At 42.4% G+C, this 23,444-nt stretch overlaps 2 protein-coding genes across 3 annotated transcripts; both read right to left on the reverse strand.

Annotated features, from left to right (window-relative positions):
- Nucleotides 1–886: 886 nt before the first annotated feature.
- On the reverse strand, nucleotides 887–14,741 carry LOC121583383 (synaptobrevin homolog YKT6). 2 transcript variants are annotated; one of them, XM_041899561.2, is made up of 8 exons: nucleotides 14,481–14,741; nucleotides 13,897–14,041; nucleotides 13,282–13,364; nucleotides 13,035–13,135; nucleotides 11,381–11,485; nucleotides 11,119–11,184; nucleotides 1,321–1,422; nucleotides 887–1,208 (listed from the first exon to the last, which is right to left on the reverse strand). In XM_041899561.2, the coding sequence occupies exons 2-8, from the start codon at nucleotides 13,998–14,000 to the stop codon at nucleotides 1,173–1,175; spliced, it is 597 nt and encodes a 198-aa protein (XP_041755495.1). In that variant the 5' UTR covers nucleotides 14,001–14,041; nucleotides 14,481–14,741; the 3' UTR covers nucleotides 887–1,172. The 2 variants fall into 2 exon arrangements, with proteins under 2 accessions (XP_041755495.1, XP_041755496.1); XM_041899562.2 differs by having other exon boundaries at nucleotides 13,897–14,112.
- A 3,413-nt stretch (nucleotides 14,742–18,154) lies between these two features.
- LOC123492577 (synaptobrevin homolog YKT6-like) lies at nucleotides 18,155–21,792 on the reverse strand. The gene is made up of 6 exons (XM_045225018.1): nucleotides 21,533–21,792; nucleotides 20,949–21,093; nucleotides 20,333–20,415; nucleotides 20,087–20,187; nucleotides 18,434–18,538; nucleotides 18,155–18,237 (listed from the first exon to the last, which is right to left on the reverse strand). Exons 2-6 carry the CDS (start codon nucleotides 21,050–21,052, stop codon nucleotides 18,163–18,165), a joined length of 468 nt encoding a protein of 155 aa, XP_045080953.1. The 5' UTR covers nucleotides 21,053–21,093; nucleotides 21,533–21,792; the 3' UTR covers nucleotides 18,155–18,162.
- Nucleotides 21,793–23,444: the final 1,652 nt, after the last annotated feature.

Here is a 23,444-nt window from a genome sequence, read left to right on the forward strand (position 1 = left end):
ATTTTAATTAAATGTTTCAAGGACAAAATTACATGTCTTTTTTTTTGTAATGGGGACAGTAACAGTCCGTTTTATGTTTAGCTCACATAATATAATTTGAAAGTATGCATTAAGGTGTCTGTAATAGAATACATGTGGCAAATGTAGACATTAATAAATGCATTTCTATCGCTTCCCAAATATATATTTTGCAATAGTGGGGGAGTGCCAAGACGGAGGCACGGTGCCTTCAAAACAGCGGCCCCTATCAGTCATCTAGTGTATATATAAATCGTTGGCCGCTACGCGTCAGCAGTTTTTTAGGAACTCAGTCGGGGTCTCAACTTACTGTTGCAACTTAGAGTTAGAATACAAAAGGTGCAATTTAGAAATGTGGTTATGCATCACCATTTTCTCGTTATGTCAGTCACTCAATTAGCCATGTCAGCTAACAATTTTTAGATTGGTAATTCAGTCTAGCCAGCTATCTAAACTTGTAGTAATCATGGCCGAATACCAACAGGGCATGTGCCCAGGGGCCCTGACCTCCTGGGGGACCCCATTGATTTTGTTAGTTACTCTCACTCAGATACCATATTAACATGACGTAAGTCATGGCAAAATGAGTAGAATTGCAGGAAATTTTCTTTATAACCGAACAAAACGTCTATGTTTTTCTCTGGCATCAATAGGGGGGCCACTAAAATGTTTTGCCCATGAGATGGGAGCCCCCCCGAGCCCCCCCCCCCCCAGCAAAACCTTGCTTAGGTTTTCATGAGCTTGGGTCCCAGGAAAACACTGACTTTCTCATTTAGGTTCCAAGCTGAAAAAGTTGAAGAACCCCTGCTTTGCTTTACTGTACACACACACACACACACACACACACACAATACAGAGAACACACACATCAATCAAACACCTTTGATGCACAATGTTCAGTTCTCACACACACAAACAATTAAATTTACTTTTACACAACTAGGAATGTTTAGAATTCACTCACCATATTCAGGAAACAGCACTTAGGCCTAATCAACTGCAAAAAGGCTCCAACAACTATCACCTGATAAACTTCATCACACAATCATTTCGCCAGTACGCTCACACACACACGCAGAGTAATAAGTATAATATGAAGGCTGATAATCATGGCACATCCAGGGGGTGAGGAGATCGAGAGGGGTCCAGCAACATCACATGACCTCACAGCAAGAGTTCTGCTTCCGCGCCTGGGGAGAACACACACACACACACAGTATTAGATTGCTCATGTAATCATACTGTACGTCCTCTCATGAATTCCTGTGTGTGTGTGTGTGTGTGTTCCAATGTGTTTCTCACTGTCTTGTAGAAGGCTTTAGACTGGTTCCCCAGGTGTTCAGACTTCTGGACCAGATCATCCAGCTTCTCTCCTCTCTCCAACAGACTTTCCATAGTGTTGTGCTGCAGAGGAGATGAGGTGGAGGACTCGTTAAAAAGGGATAGATTGACAAAATTGACATGTTCACTACACCATTGGTAAACAACTTATTGTTATTGACATGACAAATGGTGGGTAGAAGTGGAACACATGGCTTGCTGAGCCGTGAGGCTGCTGTTTTTTCTTGGTGCCATGAATCTTTTGTTTCTTTTTCTTCTCACATTTATGCACACATTCATTCAGATTACAGAACCATTAGGCAAGCCTAGGACCCCTAGACTTAGCAAGTACAGTGTTAACAGTAGGTTGCCTAATCAGTTTCGTAACAAGACTGCATCATAGCTTAATAGCTAAATAACAGTGTAGCCACATGATGGTTTTTGGTTGAAACCTGTGCCTAAGTTGAAGACAAAAAAGTGGTGTGCCACAATCGGAAACAGGAATGGGGTGGATAAGGCATGCAGATTGTGGGAAATATTGCCCCATGCGAGATGTTTGTAGCAGAGAAACCACTGTAATACCAAACTCTGTGGTAATACGAACCGCTCAACTTTGAACTCCACTCAAAATGACCAAACTACAGCTGTTGAATGTGTATCTTACTGAACGACTAACAGCGGCTGCTGCGGAGATATCCGAGGCCGTGGAAAAAACGTTAGTAAAGTACCAGGAAGAAATGTCAGTTCCAAAGAGGAGAATGGCCGTCTACAGAGGCTACTAGATTTGGTTTTCAAACCAGAGATAAAGTTACAGAGCAGGTTTGTATCAACTAGCTAGATATCACATAAATCAGATGATAAATTGACAGGGTTGGGTAGATTACTTTCTAAATTTAATCCGTTAGAGTTAAGTTACAATTCCAAAACTAGTTTACCTAAACCCAGTAACGTAATCTGGTTACTTTTAGATTACTTTCCCCTAAAGATGCATTAGAAGAAGACAAAAATGAATATTACCAATTGACCGACATCTATTGCCAGATAAATCAATGTTCGAGGTCACATTGCTGGCCATAAATGGATGTTGCAATTTACTTTCTGGGTTGTGCTCAGCCCCCTCCTGTACTTCCTGTTTGCTGATGACACAACAGTGGTAGGCCTGATAACCAACAATGACGAGACAGCCTACAGGCCCTGGTGGAGTGGTGCCGGGGAAATAACCTCAACGTCAACTAAACGAAAACTGCTGATCATGAACTACAGGAGACAGCAGAGAGAGCACGCCCCCATCCACATCGACAGGGCCGCAGTGGAGAGGGTCAAAAGCTTCAAGTTCCTTGGCATGCACATCACCAAGGACCTGAAATGATCCCACCACACTGACACCGTGGGGAAGAAGGCGTAACAGCGCCTCTTCAAACTCAGGAGGCTGAAGAAATTCAGCATTGCCCTGTTTTACCCACTTTATATTTACAGTGCCTTGCAAAAGTATTCAGACCCCTTGGAATTCTTCACATTTTATTGTGTGTTACAAAGTTGGGTTACAATAGATTTCATTGTCATAGTTTTTTGTCAACAATCTACACAAAGTACTCTTTAATGTCAAAGTGGAAGTTTAAAAAAATATTTTTAAAGATAAATAAGAAATGCCTAACTAAAATAGTAGTTGCATTAGTATTCAGCCCCTTTAGTTCAGGAGTGGACACATTTACACATAAGTTTGTGAACAGCCATCCACAACAACCACATTCCATAAGGCGCAATAGCTAAATGAGAGCAGCAGTGTGATTCACATCAATGCGCTAGGTAGATATCAATAATAAGTGATATCCGTATCGCCCGTAGGCTACACCACCTCCAAGCGTTAATTCAAGGTGGATCATCTTTGGATGCCAACAGCAGTCGCACCATTTGAAGACATAGCTTGGACTGTAGCCTACAAAAGCTTATTCCTGCTCTTTTCTCGAGATCCATCAAACGCATTTGGTGTGTCATCATAACGGTCTCTGACTTGTGGACAGACTCGCTAAGGCGGAACAAACTTAAACTTGCACCTTTTTTCAATGCTGATTTGAATGTCACTGAGAAAACCGAAAGGTGTCAAATAATTTTTCCGCAAACATCCTTTCTGAATTTAAAAGTAATCCTAGAAGTAATCATCTAGTTTTTCTAAAGTATCTGTAATCTGATTACAATATTTTTAGCTGGTAATGTAGCAGACAACAGTTTTTTGTAATCAGTTACATGTAATCCGTTACTCCCCAGCCCTGTAAATTGATGTTATAGAATATCCGCAACCGTTTACCTAACGTTAGCTAAGGACAATTCCATGGTAACGGAGACTCAGATCTTTTACTTTAAAATGTATACCAAACAAAAACCATTCATTTAAAAGTTGAACAAACCATAGAAATCCATGCACAAGGACTACTTTTAACAATTTCCACCGAAAATCTTACGAAAACACATTTACAGAAAGAACTGTGCCGGTACAAAGTTTGGTAACAGAACAAAACTGAGGGAGATTCTACCGTAATTCTGTTAACAAACTTTGCATCTGCACAGTTTTTCCAGTAAATGTTGTTTGTGTGTGTAAATTGTTCGAAGTAGTCATTGTGCATAGAGTTGTATGGTTTTTAAAAACTTTGAAATCAATGGGTTTTTTTTGGCTTACATTTTAAAGTGAAAAATCAGAGTCTCTGCGTAATTCCGTTACCGTGGAATTGCCCCTAACCAATTAGCTAGCTAACTAGCTAATGTGGCTAGCTAGGTAGCTAGTACCATTGAATCTTCTACCATTTCCTATTGAATCTCAGGGTATAGATAACTATGGATACAAAAAGGCTGACTGCAATATCTCCAAATATTTTTTGGGTTGTAGGCAACCTATATTTCCTGTCTTTAGACCCCCAGCAGCTCACTCTCCCAGTCTCTGAAGAGGAGGTTCCCCTGAGCACTAGCCCTGTGAGCAGGAGTGTAGCCCCAGTCTGGGGCAGGATGACCCAGAGTCCACACAGATTAAAGAGGAACAGGAGGAACTCAGATCCAGTCAGGAGGAAGAGCAGCTTCAACCTAAGGAGTGTGACATATATTCAGGATCTCTTGTGTGAGAAGCATAACCCAAATTGTAGAAACAGAGAGAAATACTCTCTATCCAGCACCTCAACTGAAGAGATCAAAAACAGAACCTGATGGAGAGGACTACATGGCATCAGAACCAACCAGTGACCCTCAGCCTCTCTCTGCAGTAAATCCAGACTGTTCTGCAGCAGAGTGAACCCACTGAAAGTGTTGATGGGATCAGGTAGAGAGTGGAGGACTACTGTCAGGGTTGAAGCCACTCAATTCAAGGAGAACACAGGCAAAGAAAGGACCAAGCTACCATAGTGCTGGAGACAGGATAAACCCAAAGTTGTCCTATTTCAAATCCCCTCGTCAAAGCCATGCTGCTTCTCATTGATGCAAGGTGTATAAAATAATTGTACTTCACTGCGTCATTTAACTTTTCATGTGCAAACAAAACACATAAAGCATAATGAACATCTCTGTGGTGTGCGTGGGACAGACCTGGAGTCCACAGCGAGTTTGATAGATCACCTGGAAACTCACACTAAAGCTGAAACTAAACGTTTCTGTCATGTTCATGGCAAATGTTTCTCTCCGGATTATAAACTGAAAAGACATTTTGGGAAGAAACCATAATAATGCAAATAATGTATAGTGCTTCATCTCTATGACACATCTGGCCAGACATATGATGATTCACACAAAGGAGAAGCCATATAAAGTACAAAGATTGTGGGAATTGTTTCATCCAAATCAGATCTGACCAGGCATGTGATGATTCAAAGCGTTGAAACCATATACACCATTTGATTGATTATATATATATATACAGTGGGGAAAAAAAGTATTTAGTCAGCCACCAATTGTGCAAGTTCTCCCACTTAAAAAGATGAGAGAGGCCTGTAATTCTCATCATAGGTACACGTCAATTATGACAGACAAAATTAGAAAAAAAAATCCAGAAAATCACATTGTAGGATTTTTAATGAATTTATTTGCAAATGATGGTGGAAAATAAGTATTTGGTCACCTACAAACAAGCAAGATTTCTGGCTCTCACAGACCTGTAACTTCTTCTTTAAGAGGCTCCTCTGTCCTCCACTCGTTACCTGTATTAATGGCACCTGTTTGAACTTGTTATCAGTATAAAATACACCTGTCCACATCCTCAAACAGTCACACTCCAAACTCCACTATGGCCAAGACCAAAGAGCTGTCAAAGGACACCAGAAACAAAATTGTAGACCTGCACCAGGCTGGGAAGACTGAATCTGCAATAGGTAAGCAGCTTGGTTTGAAGAAATCAACTGTGGGAGCAATTATTAGGAAATGGAAGACATACAAGACCACTGATAATCTCCCTCGATCTGGGGCTCCACGCAAGATCTCACCCCCGTGGGGTCAAAATGATCACAAGAACGGTGAGCAAAAATCCCAGAACCACACGGGGGAACCTAGTGAATGACCTGCAGAGAGCTGGGACCAAAGTAACAAAGCCTACCATCAGTAAAACACTACGCCGCCAGGGACTCAAATCCTGCAGTGCTAGATGTGTCCCCCTGCTTAAGCCAGTACATGTCCAGGCCCATCTGAAGTTTGCTAGAGTGCATTTGGATGATCCAGAAGAGGATTGGGAGAATGTCATATGGTCAGATGAAACCAAAATATAACTTTTTGGTAAAAACTAAACTTGTCGTGTTTGGAGGACAAAGAATGCTGAGTTGCATCCAAAGAACACCATACCTACTGTGAAGCATGGGGGTGGAAACATCATGCTTTGGGGCTGTTTTTCTGCAATGGGACCAGGACGACTGATCCGTGTAAAGGAAAGAATGAATGGGGCCATGTATCGTGAGATTTTGAGTGAAAACCTCCTTCCATCAGCAAGGGCATTGAAGATGAAACGTGGCTGGGTCTTTCAGCATGACAATGATCCCAAACACACCGCCCGGGCAACGAAGGTCCTGGAGTGGCTTAGCCAGTCTCCAGATCTCAACCCCATAGAAAATCTTTGGAGGGAGTTGAAAGTCTGTGTTGCCCAGCGACAGCCCCAAAACATCACTGCTCTAGAGGAGATCTGCATGGAGGAATGGGCCAAAATACCAGCAACAGTGTGTGAAAACCTTGTGAAGACTTACAGAAAACGTTTGACATGTGTCATTGCCAACGAAGGGTATATAACAAAGTATTGAGAAACTTTTGTTATTGACCAAATACTTATTTTCCACCATAATTTGCAAATAAATTCATTAAAAATCCTACAATGTGATTTTCTGGATTTTTTTTCCTCATTTTGTCTGTCATAGTTGACATGTACCTATGATGAAAATTACAGGCCTCTCTCATCTTTTTAAGTGGGAGAACTTGCACAATTGGTAGCTGACTAAATACTTTTTTTCCCCACTGTATATAAAATTGTATTTATTTATTTGTATTTATTTAAATATACACAGAGTATACAAAATATTAAGGACACCTGTTCTTTCTTTCTGTTCTTTCCATGAGATGTGGTTGTGGTTGAGGATAGGGTTATAACACATCATAGAGAGTAGGGACGTCAAACGTTCAGCCTGCTGCACAGACCCTATAGACGCTCTACACTAGAGCGCCTGATTAAATTGTGCTCAGGAGCATTTAAAAAACATTCTCCATGGTTAAAGTAGGAAGAAATACACGGAGTACACAAAACATGCTCTTTCCATGACATAGACTGACAGGTGAAAGCTATGATACCTTATTGATATCACCTGTTAAATCCACTTCAATCAGTGTAGATGAAGGGGAGGAGACAGGTTCAAGAAGGATTTTTAAGCCTTGCGACAACTGAAACATGGGTTGTGTATGTGTGCCATTCAGAGGGTGAACGGGCAAGAAAAATATTTAAGTGCCTTTGAACGGGGTATGGTAACTGGTGCCAGGCGCACCGGTTTGTGTCAAGAACTGCGACGCTGCTGTTTTTTTAACGCTCAACAGTTTCCCGTGTGTATCAAGAATGGTCCACCACCCAAAGGACATCCAACCAACTTGACACAACTGTGGGAAGCATTGGAGTCAACATGGGCCAGCATCCCTGTGGAATGCTTTCGACACCTTGTGGAGTCCATGCCCTGATGAATTGAGGCTCTTGTGAGGGCAAAAGGGGGGGTGCAACTCAATATTAGGAAGGTGTTCCTAATGTTTGGTATATTCAGTGTAGGTGCCAAGAATGTGACAAATGTTTATACCGTAAGTATAAACATATTAAGAACCACATATTAGGTTCGGTTTGCTCCTAGCACAACTCGGCTTGGCGAAGCGAACATCTTTACCTCGCATTCTCCCTTTAAAGACCTTAGGTTAAAAAACTAGAAAAAAGCGACAATATTACTGTTTGAGACATCGTAGCAACAAATAGTTTCATCCAAAAGTCAGATCTGATTATCCATATCAGATGTCACAGAGGGGAGAAACCATATCAATGTAAAGAATGTGGCAAATGCGTCAAACATAATTCAGCTCTGATCAGGCATATCAATCAATCACATTTATTTATAAAGCCTTTTTACATCAGCAGATGTCAGTGTTTATACAGCAACCCAGCCTAAAATCCCAAACAGCAAGCAATGCAGATGTACAGTGCCTTGCAAAAGTATTCATCCCCCTTGGCGTTTTTCCTATTTTGTTGCATTACAACCTGTAATTTAAATTGATATTTATTTGGATTTCATGTAATGAACATACACAAAATAGTCCAAATTGGTGAAGTGAAAAAAAAAAAAATACCTTGTTTAAAAAAATTCTAAAAAATAAATAACGAAAAAGTGGTGCGTGCATATGTATACCCCCCTTTGCTATGAAGCCCCTAAATAAGATCTGGTGCAACCAATTACTTCCAGAAGTCACATAATTAGTTAAATAAAGTCCACCTGTGTGCAATCTAAGTATCACATGATCTGTCACATGATCTCAGTATATACACACACACCTGCTCTGAAAGGCCCCAGAGTCTGCAACACCACTAAGCAAGGGGCACCACCAAGCAAGCGGCACCATGAAGACCAAGGAGCTCTCCAAACAGGTCAGGGACAAAGTTGTGGAGAAGTACAGATCAGGGTTGGGTTATAAAATAATATCCGAAACTTTTAACATCCCACGGAGCACCATTAAATCCATTATAAAAAAATTGGCACCACAACAAACCTGCCAAGAGAGGGCCGCCCACCAAAACTCACGGACCAGGCAAGGAGGGCATTAATCAAAGAGGCAACAAAGATACCAAAGATAACCCTGAAGGAGCTGCAAAGCTCCACAGCGGAGATTGAAGTGTCTGTCCATAGGACCACTTTAAGTTGTACACTCCACAGAGCTGGGCTTTACGGAAGAGTGGCCAGAAAAAAGCCATTGCTTAAAGAAAAAAATAAGCAAAAACGTTTGGTGTTCGCCAAAAAGCATGTGGGAGACTCCCCAAACATAGGGAAGAAGGTACTCTGGTCAGATGAGACTAAAATTGAGCTTTTTGGCCATCAAGGAAAACGCTATGTCTGGCGCAAACCCAACACCTCTCATCACCCCGAGAACACCATCCCCACAGTGAAGCATGGTGGTGGCAGCATCATGCTGTGGGGATGTTTTTCATCGGCAGGGACTGGGAAACTGGTCAGAATTGAAGGAATGATGGATGGTGCTAAATACAGGGAAATTCTTGAGGGAAACCTGTTTCAGTCTTCCAGAGATTTGAGACTGGGACGGAGGTTCACCTTCCAGCAAGACAATGACCCTAAGCATACTGCTAAAGCAACACCCGGGTGGTTTAAGGGGAAACATTTAAATGTCTTGGAATGGCCTAGTTAAAGCCCAGACCTCAATCCAATTGAGAATATGTGGTATGACTTAAAGATTGCTGTACACCAGCGGAACCCATCCAACTTGAAGGAGCTGGAGCAGTTTTGCCTTGTAAAATGGACTTGCAGCTGTAATTGCTGCAAAAGATGGCTCTACAAAGTATTGACTTTGGGGGGGGGGTGAAAAGTTTCTGTTTTTTTGTCTTATTTCTTGTTTGTTTCACACCAAAAAATATTTTGCATCTTCAAAGTGGTAGGCATGTTGTGTAAATCAAATGATACAAACCACCTAAAAATCCATTTAAATTCCAGGTTGTAACGCAACAAAATAGGGAAAATGCCAAGGGGGGTGAATACTTTTGCAAGCCACTGTAAAAGCACGGTGGTTAGGGAAAAACTCCCTAGAAAAGCAGGAACCTAGGAAGAAACCTAGAGAGGAACCAGGCTCTGAGGGGTGGCCAGTCCTCTTCTGGCTTTGCCCGGTGGAGATTATAAGAGTACATGGCCATTAAAGCCAGATCGTTGTTCAAACGTTCACAGATGACCAGCGGGGTCAAATAATAATCACAATGGTTATAGAGGATGCAACAGGTCAGCACCTCAGGAGTAAATGTCAGTTGTCTTTTCATAGCCAAGCATTCAGAGGTTGAGACAGCAGGAGCAGTAGAGAGAGAGAGAGAATCATATAGGTGTCAAGAATGTGGGAAATGCTTCTACAGTGAGGAACACCTGAACGCTCATGATTATTCACACAGGGAAGAAATCATATCAATGTAAAAATGTGTCAAATGCTTCATCTCTAAGACACATCTTACCAGACATATGATAATTCACACAGGAGAGAAACAACAAACGTGCAAAGATTGTGGGAAATGTTTCAACCAGGAGTTAAATCTGAGAAGGCAAATCTGAGAAGGGCATATTTCTCACACAGGGGAGAAAAATCTGGAAAATGTAGTAACACCGCAGCAAACTTAAAATGGCACCAGCAGAGAAACCTTATGGGTGCAACGCCTGTGGCAGATGCTTGAGTATGATTTACTTAAAAATCACAAAAGTACTGTTCATAAAAGTGAGAAGAACTCAAGACAGTTCCCTTGGAGTAAAATATGTTCCAACCAGTAGATTCCAACGGACATCCGAGTCACATTTAGAAGGGTGCAACGTGTTGAACGGTGCACATAGAAACATCATTTTAGAGCTGACAGGATTTCTTACTCTACAAAACAGGTTAGCATGTCTGTTCTATTCAATATACTTCTATCTGGATGTTCCATAACCTTTATCCCAGTTACTGGGTCGAGTAGGAGGACATAGCCCTCATGTGACTGCTCTTGTTCAAATAAGATATAATGAATGAATCAATGCATATGGTAAACATTGAAGAGTATTGCTGTTGGCAAAGAGATGCTTTTGGCTTGCTGTTGGCAAGTGCTGTGTGCAGGAGTTTTCTTACATCAAATTACTTTTGGATATGTCTTGGGATACTACCTTTGGAGGAAGATATGCGAGTGCATTTCAAAAAGACTCCATAGGCATTTATTGTAGAATCATGACACATTTCAGTTACTCAACTGTCTGTCATCAAAGCGGTTCTGTCTGTAGAAAGGCTCCTTATTCCAGAACACTTCATGTTTGTATCAGAAAATGTTCTTACACTTTAATTAAATCTAAGGGAAATTAATGTTACATTTTGTTATTAATATTTTGTTGCCTCAACCAAAACAATTATTTTCCATATTGAAGGCTTTTTAAAATCACTTTCATTAAAACCACAGTCTAATATTTCCAGCAATATCAATTAGGCCTAATGAAAAATACATCACACACACACAAACGCAAACACTCACGCACACACACATGCATGCACACGCAATGTGAGAACTCAACTCACCAGAATGATTTTGGTTTCGTCCAGCTCAGCTTGTACTTTACTCATTGCGTCCGCCTCCCGAGGATTCTACAGACAAATAATCAGGGTTTAGTTAACGCAAAAACAAAACCACACATTGCAACACTTGCTGTTATAAGGAGTCCATCTATGGAACACACTTCCTGATCAGTTCAATAGTGTGTAACATGAATGAATTTTTATGCAAATAAAAATGTAAATAAATCAATTCTGATGAACCTGTGAGAGGGATTGTGTGTGTTACCTGGTACTTGGCGAGGTAGCTATCCAGGGCAGTATAGTGGACAGTGGCAGGAGAACCAGAGGGCCAGTCTATACTGCTCACCTGTCTGGAAAATTCCTCCAGCACCTGAAAGAGAGGAGAGGAGAGAAGGATGGGAGGAGAGAAGGAGAGGGGAGGATAGTAAGGAAAGAGTAGACAGGAGAGGGGTGAGGAGGAGTAGAGAGAAGGAGAAGGGTGAGGAGGAGTAGAGAGAAGAAGAGGGGTGAGGAGGTGAGAGAAGGAGAGGGGAGGAGAGAGAAGGAGAGGGGAGGAGAGAGACGAGGGGAGGAGAGAGAAGGAGAGGGGAGGAGAGAGAAGGAGAAGGGAGGAGAGAGAAGGAGAAGGGAGGAGAGAGGAGGAGAGAGTAGTCAGGACTGAGGACTCATCCTAAGCAGGATACATGCATCAATCAAACCTCTGAATTTCTAAATTGAATTTCAAAAAGACAGATGGCAAATCCACAGAGGCAGTAATATTTCACGACTAGCAATCCATGACTAACGCCCCTAACATAGGCAATGCATAAACCTATCTAGTTCTCCTATTCTCCACTCCTCAGTAAATGGGTCTGAATGTAAGGCAGATCACATGAATAGCACAATAAGTCTCCTTCAAGCTGAACATTAAGTCCATACTAAGCCTTTCTGAGACAGTGTGTAAAAATCACACTCCAGAGAAGGAGTCTCCAACAGGTAAATGGCGAGCTACCAGTAGCTCGCAGCCCACCTATGAGTAGCTCGCCAAGCAATTCTGAAAGTAGGCTACATCCATTTTTTCCCCATGTGTTCCATCGCAAACTGTCAAACATAGAGCTCCCGGCTACTATCCAATCAAAACCACATTGACATTGTCCCACCCCTGGTTAGCCACTATTGGCTTAAAAGGCCAAAAGAAACACAATATCTGCCAATTAATTTTCAGCAGTATTTCCCCGGTCTGTCTGTTTGGTGCGCGCGTTTGTCTATCACTCCTTATGTAGCCAGTTAGCGATGCTAGTAATGATAACGGTCTTGTGGGTAGACAGAAAGACTTTCCACAAAAACCTTCTCAATTAAAATGTTAACCGCAAAGTAGGCTTACCTGACCTGATTATTTGTATCAATTTGGTGGCCATTGTTTAGCAAATTCTGCCATGACATGCTGCAGCAGTAATTCAATCAGAAACATTACTAGATGACACATTCCTCTCTTTCTAAAAGGGGAATTACACTCAAAAATATACATTTGTTCATTTGTTTTTCATGCCTCAAAATTGGTCTTCTGATGTGATTTAAGCATTGACATGGACTCAGAACATCCACTTACATTGTTTCTCTATGAATAATTGTAATATTGAGAGTAAAAATTGAGAAAACCCCCCAGACAAAACAGAATTCTTGAAAATACAAAACATAATTTTATGGGACCCCTTAGAGTTGTTTATCAACAATTATTTTACAAGGTATATTGACAGAAAACATATATTGTACACTAAGGACCCGGGAAGAGTTTCAGGGTAGAGGAGAAGAGAAAAATTTGCCTATTTGAAAGCTAAAAAATAAAATAAAATAGTGGAGTAGCTTGCAACATTTAAAAAAAGGTTGCTCTCATGCTAGAAAAGGTTGGAGCCCTCTGCTCTAGAGGGATACTCTCCTACCTTATCCAGTAGGGTGAAGCACACTCTAGAGGGATACTCTCCGTCAGCAATCACCACCGCACCCAGGGAGTCATTCCTCACATACACGTGACACAGGTACTCTGAGAGGGAACACACACACAGTCAGTCTCTGAGATACCTATGGGGGGCTAATGTGGAGTTAGTGAATGTGGGTGGTATTGTGTGTGGTGTGTATGTGTAAGAGCGAGAGCATGTATGCCTATGTGTGTGTCGTCCTCACACTAACCTTGTTCTTTGATAGAGGCTCGGCTCCCTATAGATGATCGTTGCACTATGAGGTCACTGGTGAACGTCATGAACTCCTGAACACTGAGACACAACCACACACAAATGATGAAGCAAGTCTCAAAAGATACTATCTATATTTAATACTCATGTTGCAGTGGGAAAACCTGGGCAACATTGCAGATCAGACAGAGACCAGTAGCTACATGACACCACTCATTGACTTTTTAAAAGAGACCGTGATATATGTTATAGTTTAAACAAGGTGTGGCCAACCCTTCTCCAAGAGAGCTAGTGGGTGTGCATAACTAATAGTGCCAGCACTACATGAACACACTTCCTGATTCAGCTAATTAGTAGAATGTGTGTATTTATATTCCTGGGGATGGAACAAAGTCCTGCGGGAGGTTAGGGTAGCTCTACTCCACAGAAGGACGGTAAGCCTGCCACCCCTGTCATAAAGCATAGGGCTGGTTTCCCAAACACTGACTAATCACATTCCTATAGGTTCAATGGAAATGATCAATTTAAAGTGTTTTTAGTCCATGACTAGGCTTAATCTGTGTCCAGGGAAACTGGCCCATAGATAGATAGATAGACAAAGAGCCAACCCCACCTGGACTTCTGGAAGAAGCTGAAGGATGACAGGTCGTAGGCAGCTTTCAGTAGGTTAGACTTGGTGGTCCCTTTATACAGCACACTCAGACTGAAGAGCTTCATGGTGGTGGTGTGGATAGCCTCTGTCTTCTAACGCAGGCAGCCTGCAACGATGAGATCAAGCCCCGTTTCACTTTCAGCTACATGCCGCTGCACTGTCATGCTCATTTCCACACTGATGATCACACACACAACAGGACAGGGTGTGTAGCTAGTTAGTTACTCAAACTTGCTACTGACATAGCGATTAACTACACAACATGATCTGAATGAAGTTAATGGACATACTGGTAGCAGCATTAGGCACTGTTTTTCCTGTAGTATAACGTTTAATAACCAAACAAAGTTAGCTGTTGCAAACATTAGCAGCTAGATAACGTTATAAAACTAGCTAGTGTCTAAAAGCTACAAACACAACTGTCACTATCGGATCAACTTCCAACTTTTCAACAAAGCAACAGGTTGCCGCTAATGACAGTTTAACCGGTTAAAGTCTGTGACAGGCCTGAAACATAGCTAGCTAGTAAGATATAGTAGTCTTACCTTGCTGTCTCCTCGACACAAACTTGATCCACCAGAATTTGCCGGCTATCTTATGAGTTAGCTAGCTACCTTAACGTTAACTAATTAACGTTAGCTTACAGTACAATTTTAACAAGTTTGAGTCAAAATAGGGGGAAAAAAATTTGTTATATAGTTTCACTAGCTTGTCTAGTTAAACGATGGTGGTAATAACTATAACCAGAGATATTGCTAGCAAAGAAACTCCCCTTATTTGCCAAACTACACAGGATATTGACGACGCCTACGTCATTGGCGAAAATATGTCCATCCTCAGAGATATCCCGGTTTACAGAATTCAAGAAGTTGAGAGAAAGGTACCTACCCCTTCCACCATCGGTCACTAGCAGCTGTTCCAAATCCTCCTTCCAATAACTTAAAGAAATATACTGTTATTATTGACTTCGTTAACAACACTATTATTTGTACTGCAATATTTAGGGTAGTATGTTATCCAAATGAATATTTATTATAATCAAATTGTGGTCCTATTCCCTGTAGGCGAAGGCCTGCCTACATCATATACAGTGCCTTCGGAATGTATTCAGACCCCTTCCCCTTTTTCCACATTTATTTTTGTCTTATTCTAAAATTGATTACATAAAAAAATGTCCTCAGCAATCTACACACAATACCACATAATGACAAAGCGAAAACAGGTTTTTAGAAATGTTAGCAAATGTATAAAAAATGAAAAATAAATGAAATATCTTATTTACATAAGTATTCAGACCCTTTGCTATGATACTCGAAATTGAGCTCAGGTGCATCCTGTTCCCATTGATCATCCTTGAGATGTTTCTACAACTTGATTGATCCAAATTCAATTGATTGGACATGATTTGGAAAGGCACACACCTGTCTATATAAGGTCCCACAGTTGACAGTGCATGTCAGAGCAAAAACCAAGCCATGAGGTTGAAGGAATTGTCCGTAGAGCTCAGAGACAGGATTGTGTAGAGGCACAGATCTGGGGAAGGGTACCAAAAAATGTCTGCAGCATTGAAGGTCCCCAAGAACACAGTGGCCTCCATCAATCTTAAATGGAAGAAGTTTAGAACCACCAAGACTCTTCCTAGAGCTGGCCACCCGGCCAAACCGAGCAATCAGGGGAGAAGGGCCTTGGTCAGGGAGGTGACCAAGAACCCGATGGTCACTCTGTCAGAGCTCTAGAGTTCCTCTGTGGAGATGGGAGAACCTTCCAGAAGGACAACCATCTCTGCAGCACTCCACCAATCAGGCCTTTATGGTAGAGTGGCCAGACAGAAGGCACTCCTCAGTAAAAGGCACATGACAGCCTGCTTGGAGTCTGCCAAAAGGCACCTAAAGACTCTCAGACCATGAGAAGCACGATTCTCTGGTCTGATGAAACCAAAATTGAACTCTTTGGCCTGAATGCCAAGCGTCATGTCTGGAGGAAACCTGGCACCATCCCTACGGTGAAGCATGGTGGTGGCAGCATCATGCTGTGGGGATGTTTTTCAGCGGCAGGGACTGGGAGACTAGTCAGGATCGAGGGAAAGTTGAATGGAGCAAAATCTATAGAGATCCTTGATGAAAACCTGCTCCAGAGCGCTCAGGAACTCAGACTGGGGCGATGGTCCACCTTCCAACGACAACGACCCTAAGCACAAAGGCAAGGCCACGCAGGAGTAGCTTCGGTACAAGTGTCTGAATGTCCTTTAGTGGCCCAGCCAGAGTCCGGACTTGAACCCTATCGAACATCTCTGGAGAGACCTGAAAATAGCTATGCAGCACGCTCCTCATCCAACCTGACAGAGCTTGAGAGGAACTGCAGAGAAGAATGGGAGAAACTCCCCAAATACAGGTGTGCCAAGCTTGTAGCGTCATACCCAAGAAAACTTGAGGCTGTAATCACTGCCAAAGCTGCTTCAACAAAGTACTGAGTAAAGGGTCTGAATACTTATGTAAATGTAATATTTCAGTTTTTTATTTTTAATAAATTAGCAAACATTTCTAAAAACCATTTTTTTCTTTGTCATTATGGGGTATTGTGTGTAGATTGATGAGAGGAAAAAAACAATTGAATCAGTTTTAGAATAAGGCTGTAACCTAGCAAAATGTGGAAAAAGTAAAAGGGGTCAGAATAATTTCCTAAGGCACTGTAAACAACAAAGATATTGTATGAAACATTTTTTTAGAACATTCCTTTAATGTGACAATACACACACGGCAGTTTCCACTGATATTAGTAATCATATTTAACCAAACATCAGAATCAACGTTTTGAAGCAAAGCATGACTTCAGCGTGAGTGTCAAATAACTTTTTTATACTCTTTCATTGTGAAATATTTGAAGCACCCTATTATGTCAAGGCTATTTTATGTCTACGTCTCAGAATAGGCTTGCTTAAGTAAATAATATGAATAACATGCGATTAACTCCCTGCTCTGCAGAGAGAGAAAGTAGCCTATTCTCTGATCTATGTGTGAGCATTACAAAAATATATCCGAATACATTTAAGATCATCATGAGCCATTAATGGAATAGCACAGATAAATCATTCTTCTTTTAAAACAAGTGTAAAAAAAAAAGAATGCTATATTTTCTTTCAGCTCTGCAAGGAATTACATTTTGTTTTTAATTTCCCACAATTTGAATAATGCCTTTGTTATGATTGTGTATTTAATAACTGTAATTTGTTACTTTAGCAATTAAATTAAATTCACTTTAGTAATCATCGAACTTGTACTCAAAGGTGTAGTCCTGTGTAGGCTCTGACTCCTGGGTCTCTGTGAGGACCTCAGCAGGTGTGGGCTCTGTGTACGAACTCTCCACAGGGAACCACGAGTCATACCAGGAAGTAGTGCTCTCTGTCTCCAGCGCCGCCATCGTTGTGGGGGCTGCCGTGGTGGTCGTCGTGGCAACGGTCGTGGTGGTGGAGAGGTTATTCCTGAGTCTCTGCTGGTGCAGCTTGCGCAGGCGCATCAGCCGTAACCGCCGGAGACGCTCTGCATTATGGGAGTTGGCCGACGTACCGCCCGTCCCGCCACTGGCGCCCGTCTTTGCTACGTCTACACTGCCAACTGACCCACCGCTGATGTCACTTCCTGCCTGGGGGGGTGCCTTGGTAACAAGCCGTATGGGCCTCTTGCCATGGAGGGCCATGATCTGCTTGATGCGGTCCCAGTTGGACTTGGCTAGGGTGAAGCTACAGGGGTGGCCCCGGAGTCATAGCCCACAATGCACAGCCGGGTCTGGGGCATGTGGCCGTCGGTGCGGGCCGTCACACGGTACTCCCCGGGGTTCAACAACCTCCAGTAGTCACCCGCTGCAGCTAGAGGGTGGGGGGGGGGGGGTGTGAGGAAGAGGGAGAGAGAGAGGAAGAGGGTGTGAGAAAGGGAATGAGCAGAAAGAGAGAGAAAGAGGAGCAGAGATTTTGTTGATTCCTCTTTTTTTTCTCAATGAACTACCATGTACATTAAAAGTAAGACCTTCTGGTAAGAACTGTTCTCTGTGGTTTGCGGTCTGCCTCTGGGATGTGCTGTGTGTTTGTGTGTGTGTGTGTGTGTGTGTGTGTGTGTGTGTGTGTGTAAATGCAGGTTTACCAGTCTTGACATCGTGCCTAATGAAAATACATCACACACACACAAACGCAAACACTCACGCACACACACATGCATGCACACGCAATGTGAGAACTCAACTCACCAGAATGATTTTGGTTTCGTCCAGCTCAGCTTGTACTTTACTCATTGCGTCCGCCTCCCGAGGATTCTACAGACAAATAATCAGGGTTTAGTTAACGCAAAAACAAAACCACACATTGCAACACTTGCTGTTATAAGGAGTCCATCTATGGAACACACTTCCTGATCAGTTCAATAGTGTGTAACATGAATGAATTTTTATGCAAATAAAAATGTAAATAAATCAATTCTGATGAACCTGTGAGAGGGATTGTGTGTGTTACCTGGTACTTGGCGAGGTAGCTATCCAGGGCAGTATAGTGGACAGTGGCAGGAGAACCAGAGGGCCAGTCTATACTGCTCACCTGTCTGGAAAATTCCTCCAGCACCTGAAAGAGAGGAGAGGAGAGAAGGATGGGAGGAGAGAAGGAGAGGGGAGGATAGTAAGGAAAGAGTAGACAGGAGAGGGGTGAGGAGGAGTAGAGAGAGAAGGAGAAGGGTGAGGAGGAGTAGAGAGAAGAAGAGGGGTGAGGAGGTGAGAGAAGGAGAGGGGAGGAGAGAGAAGGAGAGGGGAGGAGAGAGACGAGGGAGGAGAGAGAAGGAGAGGGGAGGAGAGAGAAGGAGAAGGGAGGAGAGAGAAGGAGAAGGGAGGAGAGAGGAGGAGAGAGTAGTCAGGACTGAGGACTCATCCTAAGCAGGATACATGCATCAATCAAACCTCTGAATTTCTAAATTGAATTTCAAAAAGACAGATGGCAAATCCACAGAGGCAGTAATATTTCACGACTAGCAATCCATGACTAACGCCCTAACATAGGCAATGCATAAACCTATCTAGTTCTCCTATTCTCCACTCCTCAGTAAATGGGTCTGAATGTAAGGCAGATCACATGAATAGCACAATAAGTCTCCTTCAAGCTGAACATTAAGTCCATACTAAGCCTTTCTGAGACAGTGTGTAAAAATCACACTCCAGAGAAGGAGTCTCCAACAGGTAAATGGCGAGCTACCAGTAGCTCGCAAGCCCACCTATGAGTAGCTCGCCAAGCAATTCTGAAAGTAGGCTACATCCATTTTTTCCCCATGTGTTCCATCGCAAACTGTCAAACATAGAGCTCCGGCTACTATCCAATCAAAACCACATTGACATTGTCCCACCCCTGGTTAGCCACTATTGGCTTAAAAGGCCAAAAGAAACACAATATCTGCCAATTAATTTTCAGCAGTATTTCCCCGGTCTGTCTGTTTGGTGCGCGCGTTTGTCTATCACTCCTTATGTAGCCAGTTAGCGATGCTAGTAATGATAACGGTCTTGTGGGTAGACAGAAAGACTTTCCACAAAAACCTTCTCAATTAAAATGTTAACCGCAAAGTAGGCTTACCTGACCTGATTATTTGTATCAATTTGGTGGCCATTGTTTAGCAAATTCTGCCATGACATGCTGCAGCAGTAATTCAATCAGAAACATTACTAGATGACACATTCCTCTCTTTCTAAAGGGGAATTACACTCAAAAATATACATTTGTTCATTTGTTTTTCATGCCTCAAAATTGGTCTTCTGATGTGATTTAAGCATTGACATGGACTCAGAACATCCACTTACATTGTTTCTCTATGAATAATTGTAATATTGAGAGTAAAAATTGAGAAAACCCCCCAGACAAAACAGAATTCTTGAAAATACAAAACATAATTTTATGGGACCCCTTAGAGTTGTTTATCAACAATTATTTTACAAGGTATATTGACAGAAAACATATATTGTACACTAAGGACCCGGGAAGAGTTTCAGGGTAGAGGAGAAGAGAAAAATTTGCCTATTTGAAAGCTAAAAAATAAAATAAAATAGTGGAGTAGCTTGCAACATTTAAAAAAAGGTTGCTCTCATGCTAGAAAAGGTTGGAGCCCTCTGCTCTAGAGGGATACTCTCCTACCTTATCCAGTAGGGTGAAGCACACTCTAGAGGGATACTCTCCGTCAGCAATCACCACCGCACCCAGGGAGTCATTCCTCACATACACGTGACACAGGTACTCTGAGAGGGAACACACACACAGTCAGTCTCTGAGATACCTATGGGGGCTAATGTGGAGTTAGTGAATGTGGGTGGTATTGTGTGTGGTGTGTATGTGTAAGAGCGAGAGCATGTATGCCTATGTGTGTGTCGTCCTCACACTAACCTTGTTCTTTGATAGAGGCTCGGCTCCCTATAGATGATCGTTGCACTATGAGGTCACTGGTGAACGTCATGAACTCCTGAACACTGAGACACAACCACACACAAATGATGAAGCAAGTCTCAAAAGATACTATCTATATTTAATACTCATGTTGCAGTGGGAAAACCTGGGCAACATTGCAGATCAGACAGAGACCAGTAGCTACATGACACCACTCATTGACTTTTTAAAAGAGACCGTGATATATGTTATAGTTTAAACAAGGTGTGGCCAACCCTTCTCCAAGAGAGCTAGTGGGTGTGCATAACTAATAGTGCCAGCACTACATGAACACACTTCCTGATTCAGCTAATTAGTAGAATGTGTGTATTTATATTCCTGGGGATGGAACAAAGTCCTGCGGGAGGTTAGGGTAGCTCTACTCCACAGAAGGACGGTAAGCCTGCCACCCCTGTCATAAAGCATAGGGCTGGTTTCCCAAACACTGACTAATCACATTCCTATAGGTTCAATGGAAATGATCAATTTAAAGTGTTTTTTAGTCCATGACTAGGCTTAATCTGTGTCCAGGGAAACTGGCCCATAGATAGATAGATAGACAAAGAGCCAACCCCACCTGGACTTCTGGAAGAAGCTGAAGGATGACAGGTCGTAGGCAGCTTTCAGTAGGTTAGACTTGGTGGTCCCTTTATACAGCACACTCAGACTGAAGAGCTTCATGGTGGTGGTGTGGATAGCCTCTGTCTTCTAACGCAGGCAGCCTGCAACGATGAGATCAAGCCCCGTTTCACTTTCAGCTACATGCCGCTGCACTGTCATGCTCATTTCCACACTGATGATCACACACACAACAGGACAGGGTGTGTAGCTAGTTAGTTACTCAAACTTGCTACTGACATAGCGATTAACTACACAACATGATCTGAATGAAGTTAATGGACATACTGGTAGCAGCATTAGGCACTGTTTTTCCTGTAGTATAACGTTTAATAACCAAACAAAGTTAGCTGTTGCAAACATTAGCAGCTAGATAACGTTATAAAACTAGCTAGTGTCTAAAAGCTACAAACACAACTGTCACTATCGGATCAACTTCCAACTTTTCAACAAAGCAACAGGTTGCTGCTAATGACAGTTTAACCGGTTAAAGTCTGTGACAGGCCTGAAACATAGCTAGCTAGTAAGATATAGTAGTCTTACCTTGCTGTCTCCTCGACACAAACTTGATCCACCAGAATTTGCCGGCTATCTTATGAGTTAGCTAGCTACCTTAACGTTAACTAATTAACGTTAGCTTACAGTACAATTTTAACAAGTTTGAGTCAAAATAGGGGGAAAAAATTTGTTATATAGTTTCACTAGCTTGTCTAGTTAAACGATGGTGGTAATAACTATAACCAGAGATATTGCTAGCAAAGAAACTCCCCTTATTTGCCAAACTACACAGGATATTGACGACGCCTACGTCATTGGCGAAAATATGTCCATCCTCAGAGATATCCCGGTTTACAGAATTCAAGAAGTTGAGAGAAAGGTACCTACCCCTTCCACCATCGGTCACTAGCAGCTGTTCCAAATCCTCCTTCCAATAACTTAAAGAAATATACTGTTATTATTGACTTCGTTAACAACACTATTATTTGTACTGCAATATTTAGGGTAGTATGTTATCCAAATGAATATTTATTATAATCAAATTGTGGTCCTATTCCCTGTAGGCGAAGGCCTGCCTACATCATATACAGTGCCTTCGGAATGTATTCAGACCCCTTCCCTTTTTCCACATTTATTTTTGTCTTATTCTAAAATTGATTACATAAAAAAATGTCCTCAGCAATCTACACACAATACCACATAATGACAAAGCGAAAACAGGTTTTTAGAAATGTTAGCAAATGTATAAAAAATGAAAAATAAATGAAATATCTTATTTACATAAGTATTCAGACCCTTTGCTATGATACTCGAAATTGAGCTCAGGTGCATCCTGTTCCCATTGATCATCCTTGAGATGTTTCTACAACTTGATTGATCCAAATTCAATTGATTGGACATGATTTGGAAAGGCACACACCTGTCTATATAAGGTCCCACAGTTGACAGTGCATGTCAGAGCAAAAACCAAGCCATGAGGTTGAAGGAATTGTCCGTAGAGCTCAGAGACAGGATTGTGTAGAGGCACAGATCTGGGGAAGGGTACCAAAAAATGTCTGCAGCATTGAAGGTCCCCAAGAACACAGTGGCCTCCATCAATCTTAAATGGAAGAAGTTTAGAACCACCAAGACTCTTCCTAGAGCTGGCCACCCGGCCAAACCGAGCAATCAGGGGAGAAGGGCCTTGGTCAGGAGGTGACCAAGAACCCGATGGTCACTCTGTCAGAGCTCTAGAGTTCCTCTGTGGAGATGGGAGAACCTTCCAGAAGGACAACCATCTCTGCAGCACTCCACCAATCAGGCCTTTATGGTAGAGTGGCCAGACAGAAGGCACTCCTCAGTAAAAGGCACATGACAGCCTGCTTGGAGTCTGCCAAAAGGCACCTAAAGACTCTCAGACCATGAGAAGCACGATTCTCTGGTCTGATGAAACCAAAATTGAACTCTTTGGCCTGAATGCCAAGCGTCATGTCTGGAGGAAACCTGGCACCATCCCTACGGTGAAGCATGGTGGTGGCAGCATCATGCTGTGGGGATGTTTTTCAGCGGCAGGGACTGGGAGACTAGTCAGGATCGAGGGAAAGTTGAATGGAGCAAAATCTATAGAGATCCTTGATGAAAACCTGCTCCAGAGCGCTCAGGAACTCAGACTGGGGCGATGGTCCACCTTCCAACGACAACGACCCTAAGCACAAAGGCAAGGCCACGCAGGAGTAGCTTCGGTACAAGTGTCTGAATGTCCTTTAGTGGCCCAGCCAGAGTCCGGACTTGAACCCTATCGAACATCTCTGGAGAGACCTGAAAATAGCTATGCAGCACGCTCCTCATCCAACCTGACAGAGCTTGAGAGGAACTGCAGAGAAGAATGGGAGAAACTCCCCAAATACAGGTGTGCCAAGCTTGTAGCGTCATACCCAAGAAAACTTGAGGCTGTAATCACTGCCAAAGCTGCTTCAAC

This window comes from Coregonus clupeaformis, chromosome 15, assembly GCF_020615455.1.
Source record: "Coregonus clupeaformis isolate EN_2021a chromosome 15, ASM2061545v1, whole genome shotgun sequence".
Taxonomy (NCBI): domain Eukaryota; kingdom Metazoa; phylum Chordata; class Actinopteri; order Salmoniformes; family Salmonidae; genus Coregonus; species Coregonus clupeaformis.

Coding starts and splice junctions, on each gene's coding strand:
- LOC121583383 (XM_041899561.2), bottom strand. CDS start 14,000: ATGAAGCTCTTCAGTCTGAGTGTGCTGTATAAAGGGACCACCAAGTCT. Junction 13,136..13,281: donor AGCCTCTATCAAAGAACAAG/GTTAGTGTGAGG, acceptor GTTCCCTCTCAG/AGTACCTGTGTCACGTGTAT. Junction 11,486..13,034: donor GCTTCACCCTACTGGATAAG/GTAGGAGAGTAT, acceptor CCTCTCTTTCAG/GTGCTGGAGGAATTTTCCAG.
- LOC123492577 (XM_045225018.1), bottom strand. CDS start 21,052: ATGAAGCTCTTCAGTCTGAGTGTGCTGTATAAAGGGACCACCAAGTCT. Junction 20,188..20,332: donor AGCCTCTATCAAAGAACAAG/GTTAGTGTGAGG, acceptor GTTCCCTCTCAG/AGTACCTGTGTCACGTGTAT. Junction 18,539..20,086: donor GCTTCACCCTACTGGATAAG/GTAGGAGAGTAT, acceptor CCTCTCTTTCAG/GTGCTGGAGGAATTTTCCAG.